Source organism: Astatotilapia calliptera, chromosome 2, assembly GCF_964374335.1.
Source record: "Astatotilapia calliptera chromosome 2, fAstCal68.1, whole genome shotgun sequence".
Classification (NCBI taxonomy): domain Eukaryota; kingdom Metazoa; phylum Chordata; class Actinopteri; order Cichliformes; family Cichlidae; genus Astatotilapia; species Astatotilapia calliptera.
The window spans coordinates 6,025,121-6,046,477 of record NC_137423.1 but is presented as its reverse complement, the minus strand read 5'-3'; the positions used below and the strand labels follow the sequence as shown (position 1 = coordinate 6,046,477).

The 21,357-nt window shown below is 37.8% G+C and overlaps 1 protein-coding gene across 1 annotated transcript in view; it reads right to left on the bottom strand.

Annotated features, from left to right (window-relative positions):
* The window catches only part of rxfp1 (relaxin family peptide receptor 1), an 85,371-nt gene extending 76,694 nt beyond the window's left edge, over positions 1 to 8,677 (bottom strand). Inside the window, exons 1-2 of the mRNA XM_026182778.2 lie at positions 7,568 to 8,677; positions 1,565 to 1,702 (exon numbers count right to left, since the gene is read on the bottom strand). Coding sequence (XP_026038563.1) covers positions 1,565 to 1,702; positions 7,568 to 7,610 — 181 coding nt within the window. The 5' untranslated portion in view covers positions 7,611 to 8,677. The remainder of the gene's footprint in view (positions 1 to 1,564; positions 1,703 to 7,567) is intronic.
* Positions 8,678 to 21,357: the final 12,680 nt, after the last annotated feature.

Below are 21,357 nucleotides of genomic sequence, written 5' to 3'. Positions count from 1 at the left end.
AAGCAGGGTGGAAACACAGACGGACCAGCAACTACAATGACGGAAGACATGACTTAAATACACAGAGAATCACAGGGGAATTACACACAGGTGGTGGACACAGCTGGGAATAATCAACAAGACGAGACAAAGGTAAAACCGAACACACTTACATGAGACCCAGACCTTCACAATAGAACAGGAAATGAGAACACCACACCAAGACGCAGACCTGACACTGAGAGACAGACAGATTGACACATGGAACCTGAACTAAACTAAACGTGAGATACAACCGAGAACAAATCCTTAAACATGAACCTCAAATAATAAACATCATAACCATCATAAACACAACAAGAGAACAAGAAAACAATCCCTGATGCAAACCAAAACATAATAACCTCAAACATGGAATAACAAAAACATGAAACTCCACATACTGGGTCCAACGGACCCAGACCCGTGACAGAGACAGACATAAAGAGACGCTGTACACACGATCACACTCCCCAAGCGTACTCTACGAACCGGGTCTAGGTACCCTTGCCCCTGGAGGGGGAACTGCACCCAGACCCAGGTGGTGTTACCCTTTTCTCTGCGGCGGGGAGAGGCAGACCGCCCCGACTCCGCAGCAGTAGGGAGGCCCCACACTCCAGACCGCAGTCGGACGGCCAACTCCTCCTAGCCGCCCCGCTCCAGCAGGCCGCAGAGAACGGGGGTGAGAGAAGACTCCAAACCTCCCTCCACCCGCTCATTGTAGTGTTGATGCATGTGTGTTCTAAGGTGCAATTAAAACCCAGGAGGGCATGGAGCTACCTGTGTATATATAATTTCAAGGTTAATAAAGAAAAAATGGACAGAGGAGGAAATCAATGGGTGAGGCAAATGAGAAACACACTTAAAAATATATACATTGGAGGAGTTTGGTTAGTTATCATCGTAATTTAATTTGTCGAACTGCTTTATAGTTCAAACTTAATATTATATAATGCTTAAGAGCTACTATGACAGCTGTGCATAAAATGCAAATGATTTAGTGTTATGAATAATGATTATTTCTGAGCAAAATTCTTCATTCCTACTGTATCCTGACACCCATCAGCTGTATTTATAGTCCTTATGTCACGAGCCAGCTCTGAACCTTTGCTTCTGGGTCCAGGTCGGGTTGAGTTCAGTACTGAGTTTTACCAGTGCAGGACTCGAAGGTACATCATAGATGTAAATTAACATATTTTAAAAAACAGCAGCCAGCATGCATATTAATACCACTGCCCATGCCACCAGCAGGTGACAAGGAAAGCTAAGTTTGTACATTTACAAATCACAGCTTGCATCAGCAAGGTTCTCTAATACAGTAGCAGTGGTTATTACTCAAAAGCAAGGGTGTTTGTATGTATGAGTGTGTGTGTTTATAGCATCTACACCAGTAATTTATCACATGAACCAATAAACCAGGAAAATCTCAAACACTGTGTATGTGTCAGCCATTACCTAAGGGCTTTCTGGAGCTGGTATTTTGAAGATGTATGCATCAGGGCATATGAGTTTATTAACAAGTGTTCAAGTAGAAACAATGACTCACCACAGTTCTCCTCATCTGCTTGATTTCCACAGTCATCGATACCGTTGCAGTGCATGAGCTGAGGGAGACAAAAGGTCAGGTTCCCACAGGGGAAATATCCTAGTGGGCAAGTCCTCCTCTCCTCTGTCATATTGAGTGCTGTAAACAAAGCAGAAAAGCAATATGATTGAATAGAAAGTTTCTGATACTCTATTTTATTCCTGTCAAATGTGTCAGTAAAATGTAACATCTATCAACCTCATCTTGATATTTTTGTGAGCTCCTGAACATCCAGGCTCCTGTTCTTTCTGCAATCCATAACGAGCTGCTGTACTTCATTAAGCAATCTTAAATAACTGATGTACTTCAGAGACAGAACAAAATATATTACCTGGTGCCTGCATCAAATGTAAAATGGGCTTTATGAAACAACGACGTCTTCTCTATTCTTTCATTCGCACTCTAACTATTAAAATTACATACTGAGTCTGCCTTTGGTTCAAAAAACAGTATGTGGGCCCAACTTTAGGTTATACATTAAACCCAGTGTTGGGGAGTAACGGAATACATGTACCGCTGTTACGTATTTAAAATACAAAATATGAGTAACTGTATTCCGTTACAGTTACCGTTTAAAAAGGTGGTATTTAGAATACAGTTACTTTGTTGAAATAAACGGATTACACGGCGGTATTTCCCTGTTTCATATTGTGGTGGGTCAGGACTGTTTGGGTTTGTTTGACAGCTATCTTCTGTTGTTCCAGGCGGCAGCGTTATGGTTGCCATGGTTACAGGGTGACACTCTCTCTCTCTCTGCGTGTTTCCTGGGTGAGAGAGCGCCTTTTTGTTGTTGTTGTGCTAAGCTAATAGGCAGAATGCTACCGGTATAGCTCTAAAGAATGTAGCATCATAGGCAGTGTAGTCCGTGCTGCAGGGAGAATGGACTGCCATACCCGTTATGTGTATTCTGTAATGGAATACATTTTAAAAGTAACCTTCCCAACACTGATTAAACCTATACTGGCATTCCTGGACTGACACCCAATTATAATCACAATCTACTCCTTTTCTTCAATCCTTTCTCTTGCCCTTAGCGCAAACTGTTAAAGTAAAGTAAATGCAGGTGCTTTATTTGGTATTATATAATGTGTTTGTGTGTGTTCTTTAAATAATATTTTGGGATAATAAACAATGCCTCATGTTGTCAGGCCTAAAAGACCTGCTCCTGACTTGAAACATTGCACCTTTGAGGTATCAAACAAGTTGAACAGCTGAAGGTGGAAACTAATCAAAAGGTTTCACTCATGGCATGCTGCACATGCTCGTATTTCTGATTATGTTTACAATAAAGTCCCCTCACACTTTATTTTCTGTGAAAAAAACAAAACCATATCAGCTTCACATCTTGAAACCTGATGGCATGAAATTAGATTCTGTCGAGTAAAAGTCACTGAATTTTATACATCAAGCTGGACAGTTTCATTATGCTGAAAATGCTGGGAAATCATTTTAATCTCTTTTTTATTTTGATAACACCTGGTGTGCCCAACATTTCTGCCTCCTTTTTGTTTTTCCTGAAAGGAACTAATACAACACCAGTGCGCTAATACCAGGCAGGGTTAGCAGCACCTGCAATCATAAAATAAACATATGCCCTTAATATTTAAAACAGTTAAAATCATCATATTACTCTCTAACACTATCAGTCTTTTCTTGATTCTTCCTAAATCACCATGTTAGTGATGGATTATGAACAATATATTAAAATTTAGCTTTCAAAACCCAGGGGGGTTTAATCTGTAGTTCAGTTCAATTACAGTTCAATCTGTAATTTAAATCAGTTTGGGAATACTAACATAGATCTCACACATCAGTAGTTACTCACTGCAGCACAATAAGATGGCATGCTGGCAGTGTTTAAAGTCTAATACATAAATAAGAATAACCCAAATCTCCGATGTTTGGCTTCTTGCTTTTTCCCTCCTCAAAGAATGAAAATTAAAGCAATTCTTAGACGTTAGCTTTTGCCTGTAGATGCTGGTGCTGTCACTTAACCTAACTGCCAACAGTCTTAAATAGGTGGTGTAGGAAATATGAGTGGCTGTAATTTTAAATGAACTTTTCAAAAGAAGTGCATTTACACAAATTTGACAATGAGCATGAGCCACTCATCAAAAATGTATCAGCATGTTTTATTTTTAAGCTCAAGTAAAAGGCAATTATATCAGATATTTAGTTGCTGCTGAACTTGTAAACCAGAGCAGCAAAGGCAGTTTATTTAATTCATTGGATTCAATTGAATCCACTGTTCCAGAATTGAATAAACAGTTTTGTAGTTATCACTTTTAGTCTTTTAACCTAGGTTTCTAGAAGCCTTCTGAGACACTTGTGCAGGGAAGGGTTTATATTTTCATTTAATTTGAGCTCATCATCTGTGACAGCTGATTTTCTCCTTGCTCATCATGAATTTATTTCCTCTGCGACGGCAGAATATGTCACATAAGCATCTGCATCAGGTTAAACTAGGGTGATCAAACACATTCATTTCTGGTTAACTCTAAAAGACTCGCTATAGACAGACAGGAAGACTTGCTAGCCTTGCAGCATAAAGGCTGCAAAGTAAACGATTAAATTCTCCTTTGAAAACCAGCATCTGAACACATAACCCCTAATCCCCTAATGTCTAATGACTTCTACTTTATTCAAACATAGCACACAATCTCTCTTTAACAGTGGAGAGCTATAAAGTATGACAGTATCACACACTGTAATAATATATATTAGATTCGATTTTTTTAAAATAGAAAATAAAATACAATCAAAATATATAGCACAACATAAGTTTTCTGATAACTTGCAGGGAATATTCCTTTAGAAATCACATGGAGGAATGCTTCTGTTGCATTACCATTTAAGATTATTTACTGACTAAACTTTTCACACTTTATCCCTAAATGTTTCTAGCTATTAGCCAATGGAATTGTATACGTGAAGCCAAATGTTCAGCTCACATTGCTGGATATTAAATGGTCTTGTCTCTGCCAAACCCCTATTGCAAGCTCTGTTGACACCCCTTAACCAGACTATTTACTGTAGCGAAAACATGTCCTTGCCTTGTTTTGTGTGCAACACGCAAGAAAAAGAAACTTCAGCTGATAGTGTCTGGACGTGATCGTTGTGCCTCTGCCAGTGCCCGATGTTCATAATAACTGAACAGAGAATTAAATATTCTGAACGTACTTGGCTGCCGATGATATATGAATTCCTTGGTGATAACTTGTCTGGTTAAAAGTGACATCCACAAATAACAGCCACAACAAGCCATTTCAGAACTTTACATTTTCAGTTTACTTCCTCAGTAAGCTGAAAATTAAAAAAAAAGTACCAAGTAATTAGCAAACTGTAATATTTAGCTAGATAAAAACTTTTCACATGGTTAATTCTTTATAAAGGTCTAGAGCCATTATAAATACCAATAAATATGACAGTTATTTGGTTTTTTGTTGTTTTACTTTAATTATAACTTGATTTGAGAATCAGTTGCTTACTTTCCTAGGACACATATAAGGTTTCTCTACATTCACTTACTTATATTCTTAGTTAACATGAACTAATCAATGATCCCATTAATCACTCTTCAGGACTGGACATTTCAGTGATTGTACTACACAGTATAAGAATAATAAAGCATATCACAAATAACAGTGAAAATTATTCTATTATTAATTGTACACTCTTATATCAGCTCGTTTCATCAGTTGTTTGTCTAACATTGTTTATTTGTAATATTTGCACGTAACCGTTCAGCTACAATATGCTGTTCCTCAATATTTAGACTGACACAAGTACATTCACTTAGATGAGTGTGCAATTTGTATTACAGATAAGCTGCTCATCTAAAAAAAAGTGTGATATTTACACTTTGAGCATAAACCCTTCAGGCGGATAATTGCTGTTAGGGTTACAGCATAATGAAGAAAAAATGGAGGAAATAACTCTTTAATATGCATATGCATATTCCCCAAAATTTAATGGGAAGTTTCACTACTTTCCTAACTAACTATCCCTGACTTTTCAGCTGGCATCAAAGACCAGCTGCAAATATTCAACATTTATGCAAATGGATGTCTTATATGTTTACTTATATGTTGTATATATGTCATATGAAATAATAGTGCATTTAATAACAAGTTCAAACATGGACTCAAGTGAAAGAAATGTGAGAAAATTCATTAAATATGCTCTAAAATTGATCTGCAACTACTCAGACAGCTCTTATACTATATTGACTGTCTCTGGGATTGTTTCAACATGCTGCAGCCCCACAAAAGCTGATAAGGAAAGAGGTAAGCACACTGACAAAAACTCAGAGAAGATGATTTGCCACAGATGTGGTCCAACAGTTTCTACTGACTGATTGTGAATTATGGTTCCAAAGAGCTTTGTGGCAATGCTCTGTGAGATTCTGGGATAAAGCCAATCAGCTGTTTGACTGTGACAACATACGAACTATGCTCTTAATGGGCTGTTTTCTGATGCGACAGATCCATTTTTCACAATACAGCACACAGTATAGACATTTTGTCTTCCAGTGCATGGTTGTATCTAGAATCTAATCAAAGAAAATGCAGCTCATTTCTTCCATGACTAGTTTTAGCGTAAAGTTCAGAGGTGATTCAAATGCAGACACAAGAAAACAGGATGGAGACAAAGCTGGCATTAATTAATGTAATCAATTCTACACACCAAAAGGCACTGTAGAGTGAGCACCATACTCAAAATGAAGTCTAACTAATAACTTGGAAGGATCAAAAAGGAAAACAAAGCCTTGGGGAGTCACACAGAGACAGAACCACTGGGGCGGAAGGGAAACAGACAAGTCTGCAACTGACAAAGGATGCACAGGGCTAAATACACAGAGAGCTAATTGAACGCAGGTGAAATTAATGAGCAAAAATCAACAGAAAACGCAGAAAGTTATCAAAATCAAACAAGAAGTCATTGCAAAGAAACCTTAAGAGAGACAAAGGGAACCAAAGACAGCAGTCATGGGGGGAAAGGAATGAAAATTATCCCAAAGAAAATCCTGGGACAGGTTATCACTGCCCTGCTGTCATTAGTTTATAAGCTGTATGACAGTCTTAAAAGCTTCTTCTCAAACAACACGTCTGTCTCAAACCTACAGCTGAACATGGAGTGGTGTGTGATCAGTCCAAATAATGCACTAAATAGGTTTAAAATATCAGGGAGATATTAATATCCCAAACATTTTCTTGGCCGGTGCCTTCATTTTGCAGTGGCTCCGCTTGGACTACACTCAGCGACAACAACTGGCAGACTTAACTCGGTGTTCCCTTTAGGTTTCCCACTGCTCTAAACCTTAATACAGGATGCCACACAAGTAGCAGAGAGTTACCGATACAGTAGTGGATGCACTGCTGTTTTATTAGATTATGAATGCTTTAGATTAAGAAAAGCGAAGATAATTCCAAAAAAAAAAATCGAACAAATGGCAAATTCTCTGCAGTCCAATAAATGTAATAATCATGCAAAACAAAAATCCTCAGACCCACATGCATAATAACATGAAATGGGACTGAAGACATTAACTGGGCATGTTTATTGATTACAATTACGTCCACATTTAGATAAGCTTAAATTGTATAATATTGGAGGTGGTTATTAGTGGGTGGAATAGCCATTGCACCGAAAACGATTTTAAATACGACCAATTCAAGCTATCGTGAAAGCAACAGAATTATCCTGCTACATCTTCTGTCATGCATTCGATAGAAACCCTGGAAATCACTATTCTCTCTCCCTCTCTACCCTTTTTGTTGTCCGTGCTTATGTGAAAGATATTTACTTGGATTTACCCGGCGGCTACTTCTTAAAAGACATTATTAGAAAATATGTTCCCTTTAAAATTGGTGTGAAAAACAATAGATTTTGGAACACTTGAAAAAAGATAACTTATCTACAGCCAGACCATATTTTCGTGATGAAAGAAGTTGTTAAACTTACCCCACACTCCGTAAGCGAATGCCACAGCTATATAAACTTGCATCGTGGCGCTTTGGGTTTTTTTTTTTTCCTTTTTTCTTTTGCTGAATATCGCGCGGTTGAAACAAACTGGGAATCTGTGCGTAAAAATGTCACCAAAAGTTTGCCCTTGCGTTCCTGTTACGTAATAAACGCGTGGACCGAGGTACTGTCAAACGCGTGCGGTGCAGATGCAGCTAGAGAAGAACCCGTTGCCACTTCGCAAAGTCGACTAGGTCTGCAGCCATCTCCACTAGCAGAGGGGTCTAAAGAATCAGTTGCCATCTTCTGACGCACAAGCCGCAGCAGTACAGGTGCAGCGCGCAGAGGGCGCTCGCAGGAGAAAAGGGGGTGGGGGTGCAGTCTGGGTCTCTGAATAGGAGGAACAGCTAAAGTCCAAAAGCAATAATCGGTTTCGCTGATCAAATTTGTAATCAGTAGGTGTTTGTACTGAGCGCTAAACTTTAATTGTGCAGCACAGCACCCTGCAGAGTCTACAAAAGCCTCAATGACAATTCATGTGTTAGTAGGATCAGAGGAGTGTATGTGAGATCACTGAAAAAAACGTCTGAGTGTGGGATAGCGCACACGATTTTCCCCGAATCACCCCCCCACACACACACACCAAACATTTTCCTGTATTATAGAAATAAAAAAAAAAAAGTTGGTATGTTTGGACCAGGAGAAAGAATTAGAATTTGTTTTGTCTCTAACCGGCAATTAGAGACAAAACAAATATCTGAAATATCAGATTTAATTATTAGCTTTAACGCCGTTCGTCACACAATAACAACAACTCATCAGCTTGCTTGTAAGTTGAAGTATACTTTTAGTAGTGCTTGTTAAAGCCAGTGTAAAAGATGTACAAGATATTATATGTAGGGTAGATTTACATATTAATGTCTGTGTGTTTTAACAAGTCAATATAAATTATGTATGAATGAATAAGAACCTGTGAATATTATCACTGCAGGCTGCATTTTGTCTTTCACCGCATGCTTCACTCTTTTGCTTTAAAAGGTAGTGACTTGCTGTTCCGATTCATTCTCACTTTAGTGTTATTTCAAGACACAGCTGCTATTTTCATCTAATAAACTCCCCAATGAACCAACTGTATGCTGCTTGCCTGGTGCCTGATGGCAAACAGACACTCGTGAATGTAACGGATCAGCTGTTAAAGAGTCTTAGTTTTATGCATTTTGTGAGACCAAAGCCTGAGCTAAAAGAAATCCTGGACTTACTTGTAGTCAGAAGTCATCATGGGCATGACTGTAATGGTAATTTTGGGCTTACTTTTTACTGACTTTTCTAATAATTATTCCATGTACCAGTAACTGCTTTTTTACTGGTTTCTTTGTTCTTCGGAATGATTGCACAGTGTACATCTTCAGTGGCTTAAAAAAACGGATTGGAACAAGGGTTGGGTGCACCGGTTTTAATTTATTTTGCATTTTCTTTCATGCAAACAGGGTCAAAATACAAGCTAATATAGATTTTTTAAAAAAAGAATTTCTTTTTCCTTTTGCTGAATATCACAGAGTTGAAGTTGCCCCTGTGGGCAGTCGCCCCTGTGGGGTCCTTCAAAACTCGCGTCCTCTACCAGAGGCCTGTCAACTTGAGGTTCTGGTACATTATGTTAGCTGTTCCTAGGACTCCGCTCTTCTAGACGGAGATCTCCAATGTTGTTCCTGAGATCCACTGGAGTCACTCGCCTAGCTTGGGAGTCACTGCATCTAGTGCTCCGATTACCACTGGGACCACTGTTACCTTCATCCTCCACATCTTCTCGAGCTCTTCTCTGAGCCCTTGGAACTTCACAAGCTTCTCGTGTTTCTTCTTCCTGTTGTTGCTGTCATTTGGTATCGCTACACCTATCACTACAGCCATCTTCTTCTGTTCTTCTGCCACCACTTTGTGCAGTTGGTTATCCACCACTAATTTGTCCATCTGTATCTGGAGCTCCCCCAGGATCTTAGTTCAGCCATTCTCCACCACCCCATCTCCTATTTTGACCTCTGGACCTCCAGGCCATATTCGGCACAGATTTTTCTGTATGCTGGCCACTTGGTTAAGGCGTGCTAGATGTTAGGCCTGCTAGCATCTTGCACCCTGCTGTTATGTGCTGGATTGCCCCAGGGACATCTGTACACAGCCTGCACCTGGGGTCTTGCCTGGTGTGATAGATCCGAGCCTCGATGGATCGTCTGCTCAGAGCTTGTTCCTGTGCTGACTCTGTGCTATCTATTTTTCTTTTGTCCATTCACTGGAAGGACTTCTGGATGTCAGCCACTTCCTTTGTCTGCTGGTGGTACATACCGTGGCCTGTCTTTCCATGATGGTTGCTCCTTTTCCTCCTCTTTCTTGGGTTTCTGCTGTCTGAGGTGAGCACATGGTTGTTTGGAGCCTCCTTTGTATGGGAGCTGTCACTTCTGGGGATCCTTGGGGATCAGGACAGTCCAGCCTTCAGTTAGCCATTCCGGGTGTCCCTCATCAAATAGCAGCTGGTTCATCTGTGCTGCCAGATGCTCGCCAAATGCATTTAGCCAGTAGGTGTGAGCCATGTCAGGGCCTGGTGACAATTCTTCATACTGGAGACACTTTGTTGGATGTCTACTGCTGTGATGGTTACTGGGTCCTGTTCAGTAAGGTTGCTGTGGTCTGTTCATAGATCAACTATGAAGCCACTGAGCATTACCTTTGAGTTGTGTCCTTCTCCCATATGCTCTTCTAGTGTTGCTCAATCTCCAGCCATGGTGGCGCTATACTCATATTATTCTCCTGCCACTCAGAGTACACCTTGGATGGGTCGGTGGATGGGTCTCCAAGGCCCTAACCCTAACAGCTCATATAGTGCCGAATCACAACAATAGTTGCCTCAAGGCAGGACTGTCCAGCCTTCAGTGTAGGGTCTCTATATTGTAAGAGACCCTACAAAGACCCTTTAATAAAACAAAGAAAACAGAGACCCCCCCAAATTATATCACCCCTTATGCAGTCTGGCAGCAGTGAGAAGGAAAAACTCCCTTTAAACAGGAAGAAAGCTCTAGCAGAACCAGGCTCAGGGAGGAGTGGACAGCTGGCGCGGCTGTTTGGGGGTGAGTAGATGAAGACAGGACTGAAACAGGCTTCAAAACTGACACTTTCAAGCTTGACTGAAATTTGTAGTTTTCCACATGAACAAGCCAATAAAAAAAATTTGAGAAAGATTTTATGGTCAGAAGAGACAATTGAGCTACTTGGCCACAATAATAAGGTGTATGCTTGGTTGAGTTTTTCTAACCTAAGAACACTGCACACACTGTCAAGTATGTGGTGGTAGCATCATGGTCTGGGGCTGCTTTGGTGCCAGTGGTGCTGTCACTGATTTACACAAAGTGGATAGAATAATGAAGAAGGAATACCTCCAAGTTTTTCAACTTCACCTGAAATCAACAGCTAGGTAGTTGAAATGTGGACATATTTGGGTGTTGCAACAAGACAATTATCAAAACTGCTTTATCTGAATGGACAAGACAAGGTTAACCTTGTGCTTCTAGAATGGCCTTCTAGCCAAAGTCCTGACCTCAACCCTATTGAAAATTTGTGGACAGCGCTTAAAATCTGGGTCCATGCCAGGAAACCAACCAATATAAATAAATCTACCAATTCTACCAGAAGGACTAGTCAAATATACAGCCAGAATCATATCCAAAGCTTGTTGACCTACCTGTGGTCAAGGTGTAACTTGTTAATTTAACCAAATATCAGTGGGTATTTATATATAAACCTGAGCCTACATATATACATTTGAACTGTGTGGATTAGAGAAACTTTCAAAATCAAACTTGTGCACTTCATTTATTTGTTTAAATCATTAAAGAGCTACGCAGCACAGTCATTACACACTGGCAAAAAGAAAGTTCAAATACATCTTTAAAAGCCCCAAATTATCATGACATTCAAGTCCATGATGAGTGCATGACCGCAATGGTATACTTCACACAACCAGAAACATGACTCAAAATAGGTGATATTGTTGCACTGTGTTTGTTAGAAGCATTGTTGCTGTCCCTAAGTTGTTAAATAAACCTATTATAGTTACTTTAATTGATCCAAAGGCTGACATTGATTGTTACATCTCTACTCAGAAACATAATTAAAAAGAAAGGCAGCACCATTCACGATTAAGCAATCATTGCTGCTGTTTGGGGGAAAAAAAGACAGAAGAAGCCACCTACCAACTCTAACCAGCCCTGACCTCAGTAAGAAGTCTTCATCAAACAGGAAAAATAAAGAATAAACAATATTTGCTATGGTGTACTGGAATTGCTGAGCATTACTGTACTTCTAAAAACAGGAAGGTGAATTCTTTTAAAGGTTTTTTTTTTTTAATTGAGGTTGTTAACCTCCTAGGACCTGTCGTCCACATATGTGGACATCCCATTTTGGGTTATTTAGACCAAAATACTCAATTTTGCTCTACATGGGCCTGATATCCACTTACGAGGACATTATACTGCTGCTGTTCTATCAAAACTTTAAACGAATATCCTCATATGTGGCTCTTATTGTTCTTAAAAACAAAAATAAGGTAAAAAAAATCTGGTAATTCTTGGTTTTTACATTCATCGGGCCCCAATATGCCCAGAAATCAAAGAGAAATTAAAAATGCATGTCGTGGAAGAGTTTGGGTCTTAGGAGGTTAAAGAAAATACCACAACACTTAGCATTGACAGCATTAAATATCTTTGTTTTTAACCGTGTTGTGGTTTCTAACAAGCCTCAGACTGTAAGATCAGATACAAACAAGCGCTGTGGGTGCTTGGCAAGCTGCAGCATTATGTAATATTTTGGCAGTCAATGAATTACTTACATTACACCACTGACGGCTTCCTCAAGGAACTCATCTTCATATCTTTTCGCTGTTCTTTGAAAAGGAAATTGCATATTTATTTTTATGCTTTGCTAGTATGCAAATTTCCCCTTAGTTGCTTTTTGTGGGTGCATGATAAGCCCTGATTTTACATATTTAGATTTAGGGGGATTAAGGGAGGCATGTATACTTTCTCACAGATGGGAAGTCACTATTTCCCACTTAGTGTTAACTTAATTAGAATTAATTTTAGACTTGAAGAGCAGTGTTTTAGCAACCCAGGGAAGTTTCTATTCTATTATCAAACCTGAATTCTAGCATGTTCATAGCTGATGTAATGCGCTTGATTTTAATTACAGGTATAAAGAAAAAGCATTAGAACAGGTTGTGGACCTGTGCTATCATGTATTGATTTGGTGGAATGTTTATAAAAAATAGACACTGTGTCAATTTTAAAGAGGTAAAGGTCGGATAGATATCTGAAAATCACCATGACATTTTAAATCAGAATGCTGTTCGTTTGATAGTGCATTAAAAACTGAAACCTCAGTTCTTTAAAACGCTCTACAGTGTGACTTTCCTTTATTGTAAAAGTTAATTAATATATATAAATATATGTTAAATATATATAAATATATGGAAAATATTAATATGATTCCATAATATGTATAAAATGAGTTTGGACCCTAATGCCTATTAAAAGATAAATAGTTATTATAGAGCACAAGTACTGTATCACAAAAATGACCTTAAAACTTTATCTGTGAAACTTGAATGCCTTTTTTCACCGAGAAGATTTCTGGCACACTGAAATTGTCATTCTTGCTATGAAAGAAATTACTGAAGTTGTTATCTTCTACAGAACAAAGAAGTGTTCGTCAGGCTGAAAATTGAATTACTAATTTCAATGAGAAGGAAGAGATCATTTTCAAAACCCAGCGGGCTGATTAGATAAAGCTGTGTGGTGTCAGTATAGCTAATAAATGATAGATGCCATGTTATTCTTTTTCCTGGATAAACACTGAAGTATGAAAGAAATCCAGTGACACATAAAAAATGTGAGATTTAAAATAATTTTAAGAGCTGAGCGAGCAGCAGCTTTGTTTTGTGTTAGAGGTTGGCCTTATGTGACCTGCACTTTGCGGCGCTTGTTGGTATTAGCGTTGTCTCTTCTTTCCAATTCTGTTGTTAATTCTTGTCATGAATATTACTCACACTAAAACTGTCATCACAAGATAGCAAGGTTGTCTGAATATACTTATTAATTTGTTTGGTAGAACTTGGGAGAAGAAGCTATTAAAAATCCCCAAAACAAAACAAATCAACTAAAGTATTGAACTTTAAATGAAAGCATTTTTTTGTGTATATTTACTTAAGTTCCTTGTCTTTTGTTATCTTTGTTTAAACTGTAGTACTCCCTGCTCTTGGAAATTCAGAAACAGTAGTAGCTTAGAGTTTCTCCATTTTACAGCATAAACATGCAGTATCCAGTTTTGGTATACAGAAGAAACACATGCAGTACGACACTAACACAGTCATAAAAGGAGTTGTGCTGCAGCTCTGGCTCTTTTGTCAGGACAGCTGTTTATGTAAACTGAAATACTTTATCTCTCACCACATTCAACCATGATGTGGTCAAGACTACTATCAGTCTATAAGTATGAGTGTTCTTGATGAGTTAAAGAACCAGCCAAGAAAGTGATGAAAAAATTATATCTATTGTTATAATGACAGACACTAAAGCAGGTTCATACAAAAATAACTTATTTACCCCTTCATAACAAACATGCAGTGGCTTTCTTTTCATAATTTTACACCATAAAACAGGACCTCTTAAACATGTGTGTGGTGGTCCCTTTTGCGGAATTTTTCATGCTGTTATCTGCTACAGAAAATGGACTACTTTGTGGTTAGTCATCGCATCTAGGAAGTCTGAGTTTGTCATGAAGAGTATTGTGAGGAGGGCCCAAATGCAGGACATAAAGAAACATGGCATAAAATAATTACTTGACTACCAAAAAAACCCCACCAAACAAAACATGGTGCTATCAACATGGTATCTTATGCTAAACACAGAGAAAAGCTGGGAGGCTGTTATGTTTTGTGTTTCAAATGTTGTGTTATAGGCGAAATGAGAATCAGAATCAGAATCAGAATACTTTATTGATCCCTGGGGGAAATTATTTTTTGTTACAGTGCTCCATTTTAAACCAACATTAAGACAAGACAGACAATACGCTAACTAAGAATAGTACAATATATACATATATATACATACATACATACATAAGTCACTTATAAATAAATATTTGGAAAAGAAACATGTGTAGTTGTAGCAGCAAACAGTGTGTTAAGTGGATGCGTTGTACAGGGAGATGGCCACAGGCAGGAATGATTTCCTGTGTCGTTCAGTGGTGCTTTTCGGTAATCTCAGTCTCTCACTGAACGAGCTCCTGTGACTGACCAACATGTCATGGAGTGGGTGGGAGGTGTTATCCAACATTGTCTTTATCTTGGACAGCATCCGCCTCTCCGACACCACCTTGAGGGAGTCCAGCTCCATCCCCACAACATTGCTGGCCTTACGGATCAGTTTATTAAGTCTGTTGGCATCTGCGACCCTCAGCCTGCTCCCCCAGCATGCAACAGCATAGAGGATCGCACTGGCCACCACAGACTCATAGAAATATAGATTCTCTGCTGGGGGACTATGTTTTCTGTGCAACCTATTTACCATACCTTACTAAACCAACTGAATTAAGCACAAACTAAGTGCAGAAAATATAGTTATGTTGTCATAATTGGTTCTAACCTATTGTTAAGTCTTTTTTACAGTGCTAGAACTGCAGCTACCAGAACACAGAACACTCACCAAGAATATCTATTTTATCTTTTTGCAGCATTAATATCAGAATTTTAGCATCAACATCATCATCATCACTACGTGGTAACATCTCTGATTAGATTAGATTAGATTGCACTCACAGGGATCATTTTGTGTGCAAGAATTTAAATGACATGTGAAATGCCCCTTTTTAACAGTGGTTAAAAAAGAAAGTTGATAATAACCTTTGGGTATATCCAAGCCAGTTATGACACAGAAAGCTGTATTGAACTTATTTTGTGGTATACACTTCCCAGGAGTCCAAAAAAGCAAGTGAATCATATGAAAACACAAGGACTAGTTAATGGACAAAGGCTCCTCTACAGGGAAAAGAAAAATATGATCAAAGAGAAGCCCGAGGCATGTATAAATGGGGGGTTTAATAGGATAGTGAAGACAAGTGGCGAAGGATGTATGGGTATGAAAAGGATTACAGAAGTGACAACAATCAGGACAATCATAATATGGCAAGTAAAACTAACACATGGCACGAAGGCAAACCATCCTTCAAAGTAAACTGTAATAAATCAAAAGACAATATCTAAAATAGGAGACAAGCAGGTTTTCACTGAACATGACGATGTGACAAAGGAAAGAACAATGCAGGAAACAGTAAAGGAACTAAACACAAACTGAAACTACATAGAAATCAAGAGTTTAGAACTTAAACTAAAAAAAACTTGAACCTCTTGAATGACCAAGCTTCTCACCCTATGTCTGAGGGAAAGCCCAGCCACACTTAGAAGAAAACAGATTTCTGGTGCTTGAATCCGCAAGCTTGCAACCATAGGTGAGGGTAGGAACAAATACTGACCGTCAATTCAACATCTTCACTTTCATGCTTGGCTTTCTCTGCACCACAACAGATCAGTATGACATCCCTGTCAGAACTAGAAACAAAACACAAGAACAAAAATCCATCTTAACAAGCATCAAACTTTCCTAATAACTAGATTATAAATAAATCAAACTCAAACTACTAAAAGAACAATGGAAGCATTAACCAGAACATAGTTTTGCAAAACAATTACAGCTTGTTAGAACAATTAGAAATCAAAGACACCACAATCCCACAAGTTATTAAACTTGGTTTTGAGAATAACAAAAAAAAAACCCAAATCAAGGCAAGAATCTAAGACATCAAAGATGCAATTAATATAATAGAATCTGAAAAACACCTCAAGAGAGCAAGGTTTCTATTACACAACTGGCTTTGTTAGTCATTTAACACATTTAAAGGCTTTATGTTTTCTCATAATATCATAATAATAGTAACAAACACAGGTCCTTAACCACAACATACTCACATTTACTCAAAAAAACAAAAACACAATCTACATTATGGCCAAAGAAAAAAACTTACTGTAGTCTTCTGCTGAAATTAGACTTGACATGGCTCCAGCTGGCTGCCACATCTAATAATTTGATCAGTGATAACTGGCTGAAAATCATCACCAGTATTGATCAAGACTTGCTGCAGCTCAGTTATATTCACATTTTCTAGATGGGTTTGTATGGATCAATATTGTCATAAATATTGCCACAGTCGATTGGAGACCTGTCATGTAAAAATACAGACATCTGCAATAAATTGAGAAATAAAACATTAGATTGAATGAATTGGGACACAGTTAGTTGAACTGGATCAGCCTCATGAATTACTAAACCAAACTGTCCACATTTAATCTGAAAGTACATTCAATCAGAACAGCACTTCCTGACAGCAGGTTTAAGAAAGGTATGTTTTTGTTTTTTTTTGTTTTTTTGTGTGACCTCGTATTTATATACCATTTCACTTGTTTTTATGTGGCAGGCTACAGAAAGAATCACCCCTCTGGGTTATTAATGATGGAAGAATATGAGTCAAACTGCAGGGGAGTAAATGACTCCACTGCAAATTATTTCGCAACCGTGAAAGCCAAATTGCCCTATTTAGGCAAATTAACTGGACATATTGAACACTCCAAATTGCACATCCAAATCATCATTGGGCTGTGGATGTCATATGTACATGTTTATGATGATGCAATAACAGTTTACATTTGACAGCATTGGTATCTTATTGACTACATTGTTTACATAGGCTGAATGCCTCTCATTATAGTTTCTGTTAAATAACTAAAACACTTACTCACCAATGAACTAATGATCAAGACCTGCAGTAGATAACAGTTAAACCCAAAGAACTCCACTGATGTATACTGATGGTGCATTTGTCATGCAGCAAGAGTTGTACTGGAGCCTGTGAGTGTGAAACATTTGAATCACTGCAGTTTATCTACTGTCAGATTGCAGCTCTGAATAAGCTTTCACACTTGTAAGAGTTATCACAAGAATTAACAATATCTATCTATCTATCTATCTATCTATCTATCTATCTATCTATCTATCTATCTATCTATCTATCTATCTATCTAGGGTGCAATGATACTCGTATCGATATTGAACCGTTCGATACAGTGCTTTCGGTTCAGTACGCATATGTATCGAACAATACAAAATTTTAAATGTATTTTATCAATTTCTCTTCTGACGATGCTGTCTGTGTTGAGCGCTCAGTGGATCTGCGTTCAACTACTCTGCCTAGGCTGCACTGTTGAGCGCAGATCCACTGAGCGCAGCGCAAGCTAGCAAGACAGAAGCTAAGCTCGTTGCAACATGGCAAATTGAACCTCCCCCACCCTCATTCAGATCTGGCCTTTGGAACTATTTTGGTCTTCATGTGAAGTATGACCCTGAAGGTAAGCGCATCATGGACAAAAGTAAAACAGTGTGTCGGATGCATTGCTCAATTGCATGGTGGGAACTACTGCATTAGAGCAGTTTACTCGTTAACGTGTTGACGCCGTCCAACCCCACGCACGGGCGATCCGTGGTAGCTCGTTAACGGAGATTTACCGTGTTGTGGTGTTAACGTTATTTCAGATTAACGCTGACAGCACTAGTGGGAACACAACGAATATGACTGCACATTTACACCGACATCAGCCTAGTACAAAGACAAGTGGAAGCAGACAAAAACAACAAGCACACATGCTACAAACTTTACCCGAGTCATTTAGACAGCCGTTAGCACATGATTCTCCTTATGGGGACCTGATATGTTTAATATGCTGCTGAGAGTATACCCCAGAAGAAGCGTATAGTATAGCTTTTATTTTGGAAAGAGCCATTTCTCTGTAATAAACTCTCTTTTCCAAAGATGAGTGATTCCTCAATCAGATAGATTTATTTTTTTATTACTTTGTTGTTTCAGCAACATTAAATTTAAAAACTGTACTTTTGAGTTAAAATATATATTTATAATTTTAATAAATGACAAATTAAAAAAGCATGAAAATTTTTTTGTACCGTGACACCAAAGTATCGAACCGAACCGTGAATTTTGTGTATCGTTGCACCCCTACTATCTATCTATCTATCTGAGCTGACCAAGAAATAACTAATTATATCAGTTTGCTGATATTTTTTTGTACCGTGAGAAACTAAGGATTCAGAAAGAGATGAAAGTGAATGAAGTAAAGATATATTAGCATAATAAACTAGCTTTAGAGAATTGGAGAATGACCTATCTTGCAGAGTATATGACACTCTTATATGATTATACCCCCTCTTGCTAACTCAAAGTCCTTATTAAGAGGGTAAATGGCTAATGGTAGCTTTGCTAAAAATATTTTACTTTATGATTATATTTAGCTAAGATGTTGCCTTTTGTTGTTTTTGTTTAGACAGCAGTACATTTCTTGGAAACCATTGAAATTTAGAAACAGTCATATTTCATATTTAAAAATATTTATAACTTATCAACAAGAGACATAATAGTAACAGTGCACTTAAAAGCATTGTGTTACAGCTTCAGCCCACTTTTCTGCATAGGAATTAATCTTAAGTGAACACAAGGACACTGACTGTGCCCTTAAAATGCCACTTTTTACAATTTTAGAAACCCAAATTATAAAACCAGAAATCATTAACGTCTCTTATTTGATAGTAGGACAATAAGACATCAGACCAATTTAGTTGCTGGAGCATATTGCAGCTGTCATTGGGCAAGGAGTGGGTTACAACAAGCAGTCCATTTCATAATGTCATAATTTACACTTTTTAAAAAAAAAATTTGCTGTTTTATCAGTGTGCCCGATGTGTGAGCGATGTGTACTTTAATCACTTGTAAGAGAACAGAAGTGATACTCTTAAATATATAAAAAACTGGCATACCTGCTTTTGAAGACGTTGCAAGATTCACAGAGATAAGTCATAAGTATTCCACACATGCAAGTGTGTACTCTTCTACTTTCTACCTAATATTCAACAGGGAGTCTTTGATGTGCAAAATTCTCTTTTTTAAGTTTTCCTATCACCTTCTTCGCAGAGTCTTTCTTTCTCTGTCTCTTGCTGTTCTCCGTTATTGTTATCTTTGACCACACGTTTCCATCTGTCTTACTGAGAGTCAGATAGAATAATCTTGTTGAGTAGTTTTTGTTATGTAAGACGCTTGAAAAAACAGTAGAAAGCAATGAGGTGCAGAGAGAAAATACATGCGATGGGGAAAACAGCACAACCTTCACCTTCAGTATTATACTGTGGCATTGGCACATGTTACTTATTTATTAACTTACTAGTTTATAATTATTATTTTAACATCAGCTCCAAGTGCGTTCTTTTGCATTCAACTGGAAAGATGTTCAGTGAAAAATGGTTATTGGCTGTGTAATGTTCACTGTTTTCTTCCCACTGGATCATCATTATTAATACAAACTAAACATAAGTAAGTCTTAGACTTTGAAAATGTGTTAAAATATTGTAATATTTTTGATATTTTGACATTTTTAATGCCAAAAAGAAATTCACACAGTTTCTCAACTTTCTCTCTAAGCTATTCAATAATTTCAAAGCAAAGACATCAATATAACACTTTGCATGAGTCCGGAGACAAGACTAACTGCCATCTTCTTATTTTTCATTGGGTTTTTTCCCATCTACATCAAAAATGGGAAATAATACACTTTGCAAAAGCCTAGGTTTGAATAAGTTACCATTCATTGGAGATTTTATTGTTTGTTACATAAACATTCCTGAGATTGAAGGCAGCTATGTTTGCAGAAGAAAAAATCTCATTATGCTAAATCTCAATCACTAAAGTTTAGTTTCACAAAATGTTACATTAAATGAAAAAAAAATACTATTAAAATTCATGAGGGTGAAATGGGACTTGGAGACAAACACAGTCACATCAAGAGCATTCATAACATTTTTAAAAGTAATTTAAAATGTCTTCATAGGAGAAGCCTGTATGCAGTGACAGATTGCTGATACACTTGGGTTGGTATGCTCAAAAATATGAAACAAAACGTTTGAATGAAAAACAGAGAAAAAAAAAGATGGTGAGTGTGAAAAAAACAGCAGGGTGTCATGAAGTCATCCTTCAAATATAAGATGGAGACTGAAGCTCATGTGGCTCAGCCATTCCCCGCTGAAGTGTCCTTGAAAGAAGAAACTGTCAGACTGGAGATTTGATGTTGACACCAAGTACAGGTAGTCATAGGTCTTATTCAGGGAATGTCAAAATATCAAACAAATTCTGTGTAACAAGCAACAAGTGTTTTATAATCGGTGCATGTTGCATTTTAACAACTTCGTCACTAGTTTTTTGTTTTGTTTTTAATTTTACACTTAAAGAAATCTCATTGAGCCAGCAATAGAATTTTAAGTCCCAAAAGAACCCTAGGCAATGGATATGAAGGACTTTATCCTTCAAATCAAAAACCTATAGTAAATCATTTGGCTTTCAATAGCACATCGCAGTCTTATCCAGCTTTTTCACAGCTTTTCTCTGTGGTGTGATCTAAACTATCCCCGTGTGAGACACAATATTACAGTAAACTAAAGAAAACCACAATGAAATATGCAAAGGACAATGAACTGGAACAAAAAAGCTGAACCACTGTAAATGTGAATAAAAACAGAATACAATGATTGGCAAATTTCAAAACACAGTCAAATACAGAAAACATCAAACTGGTATTTTATTATTTC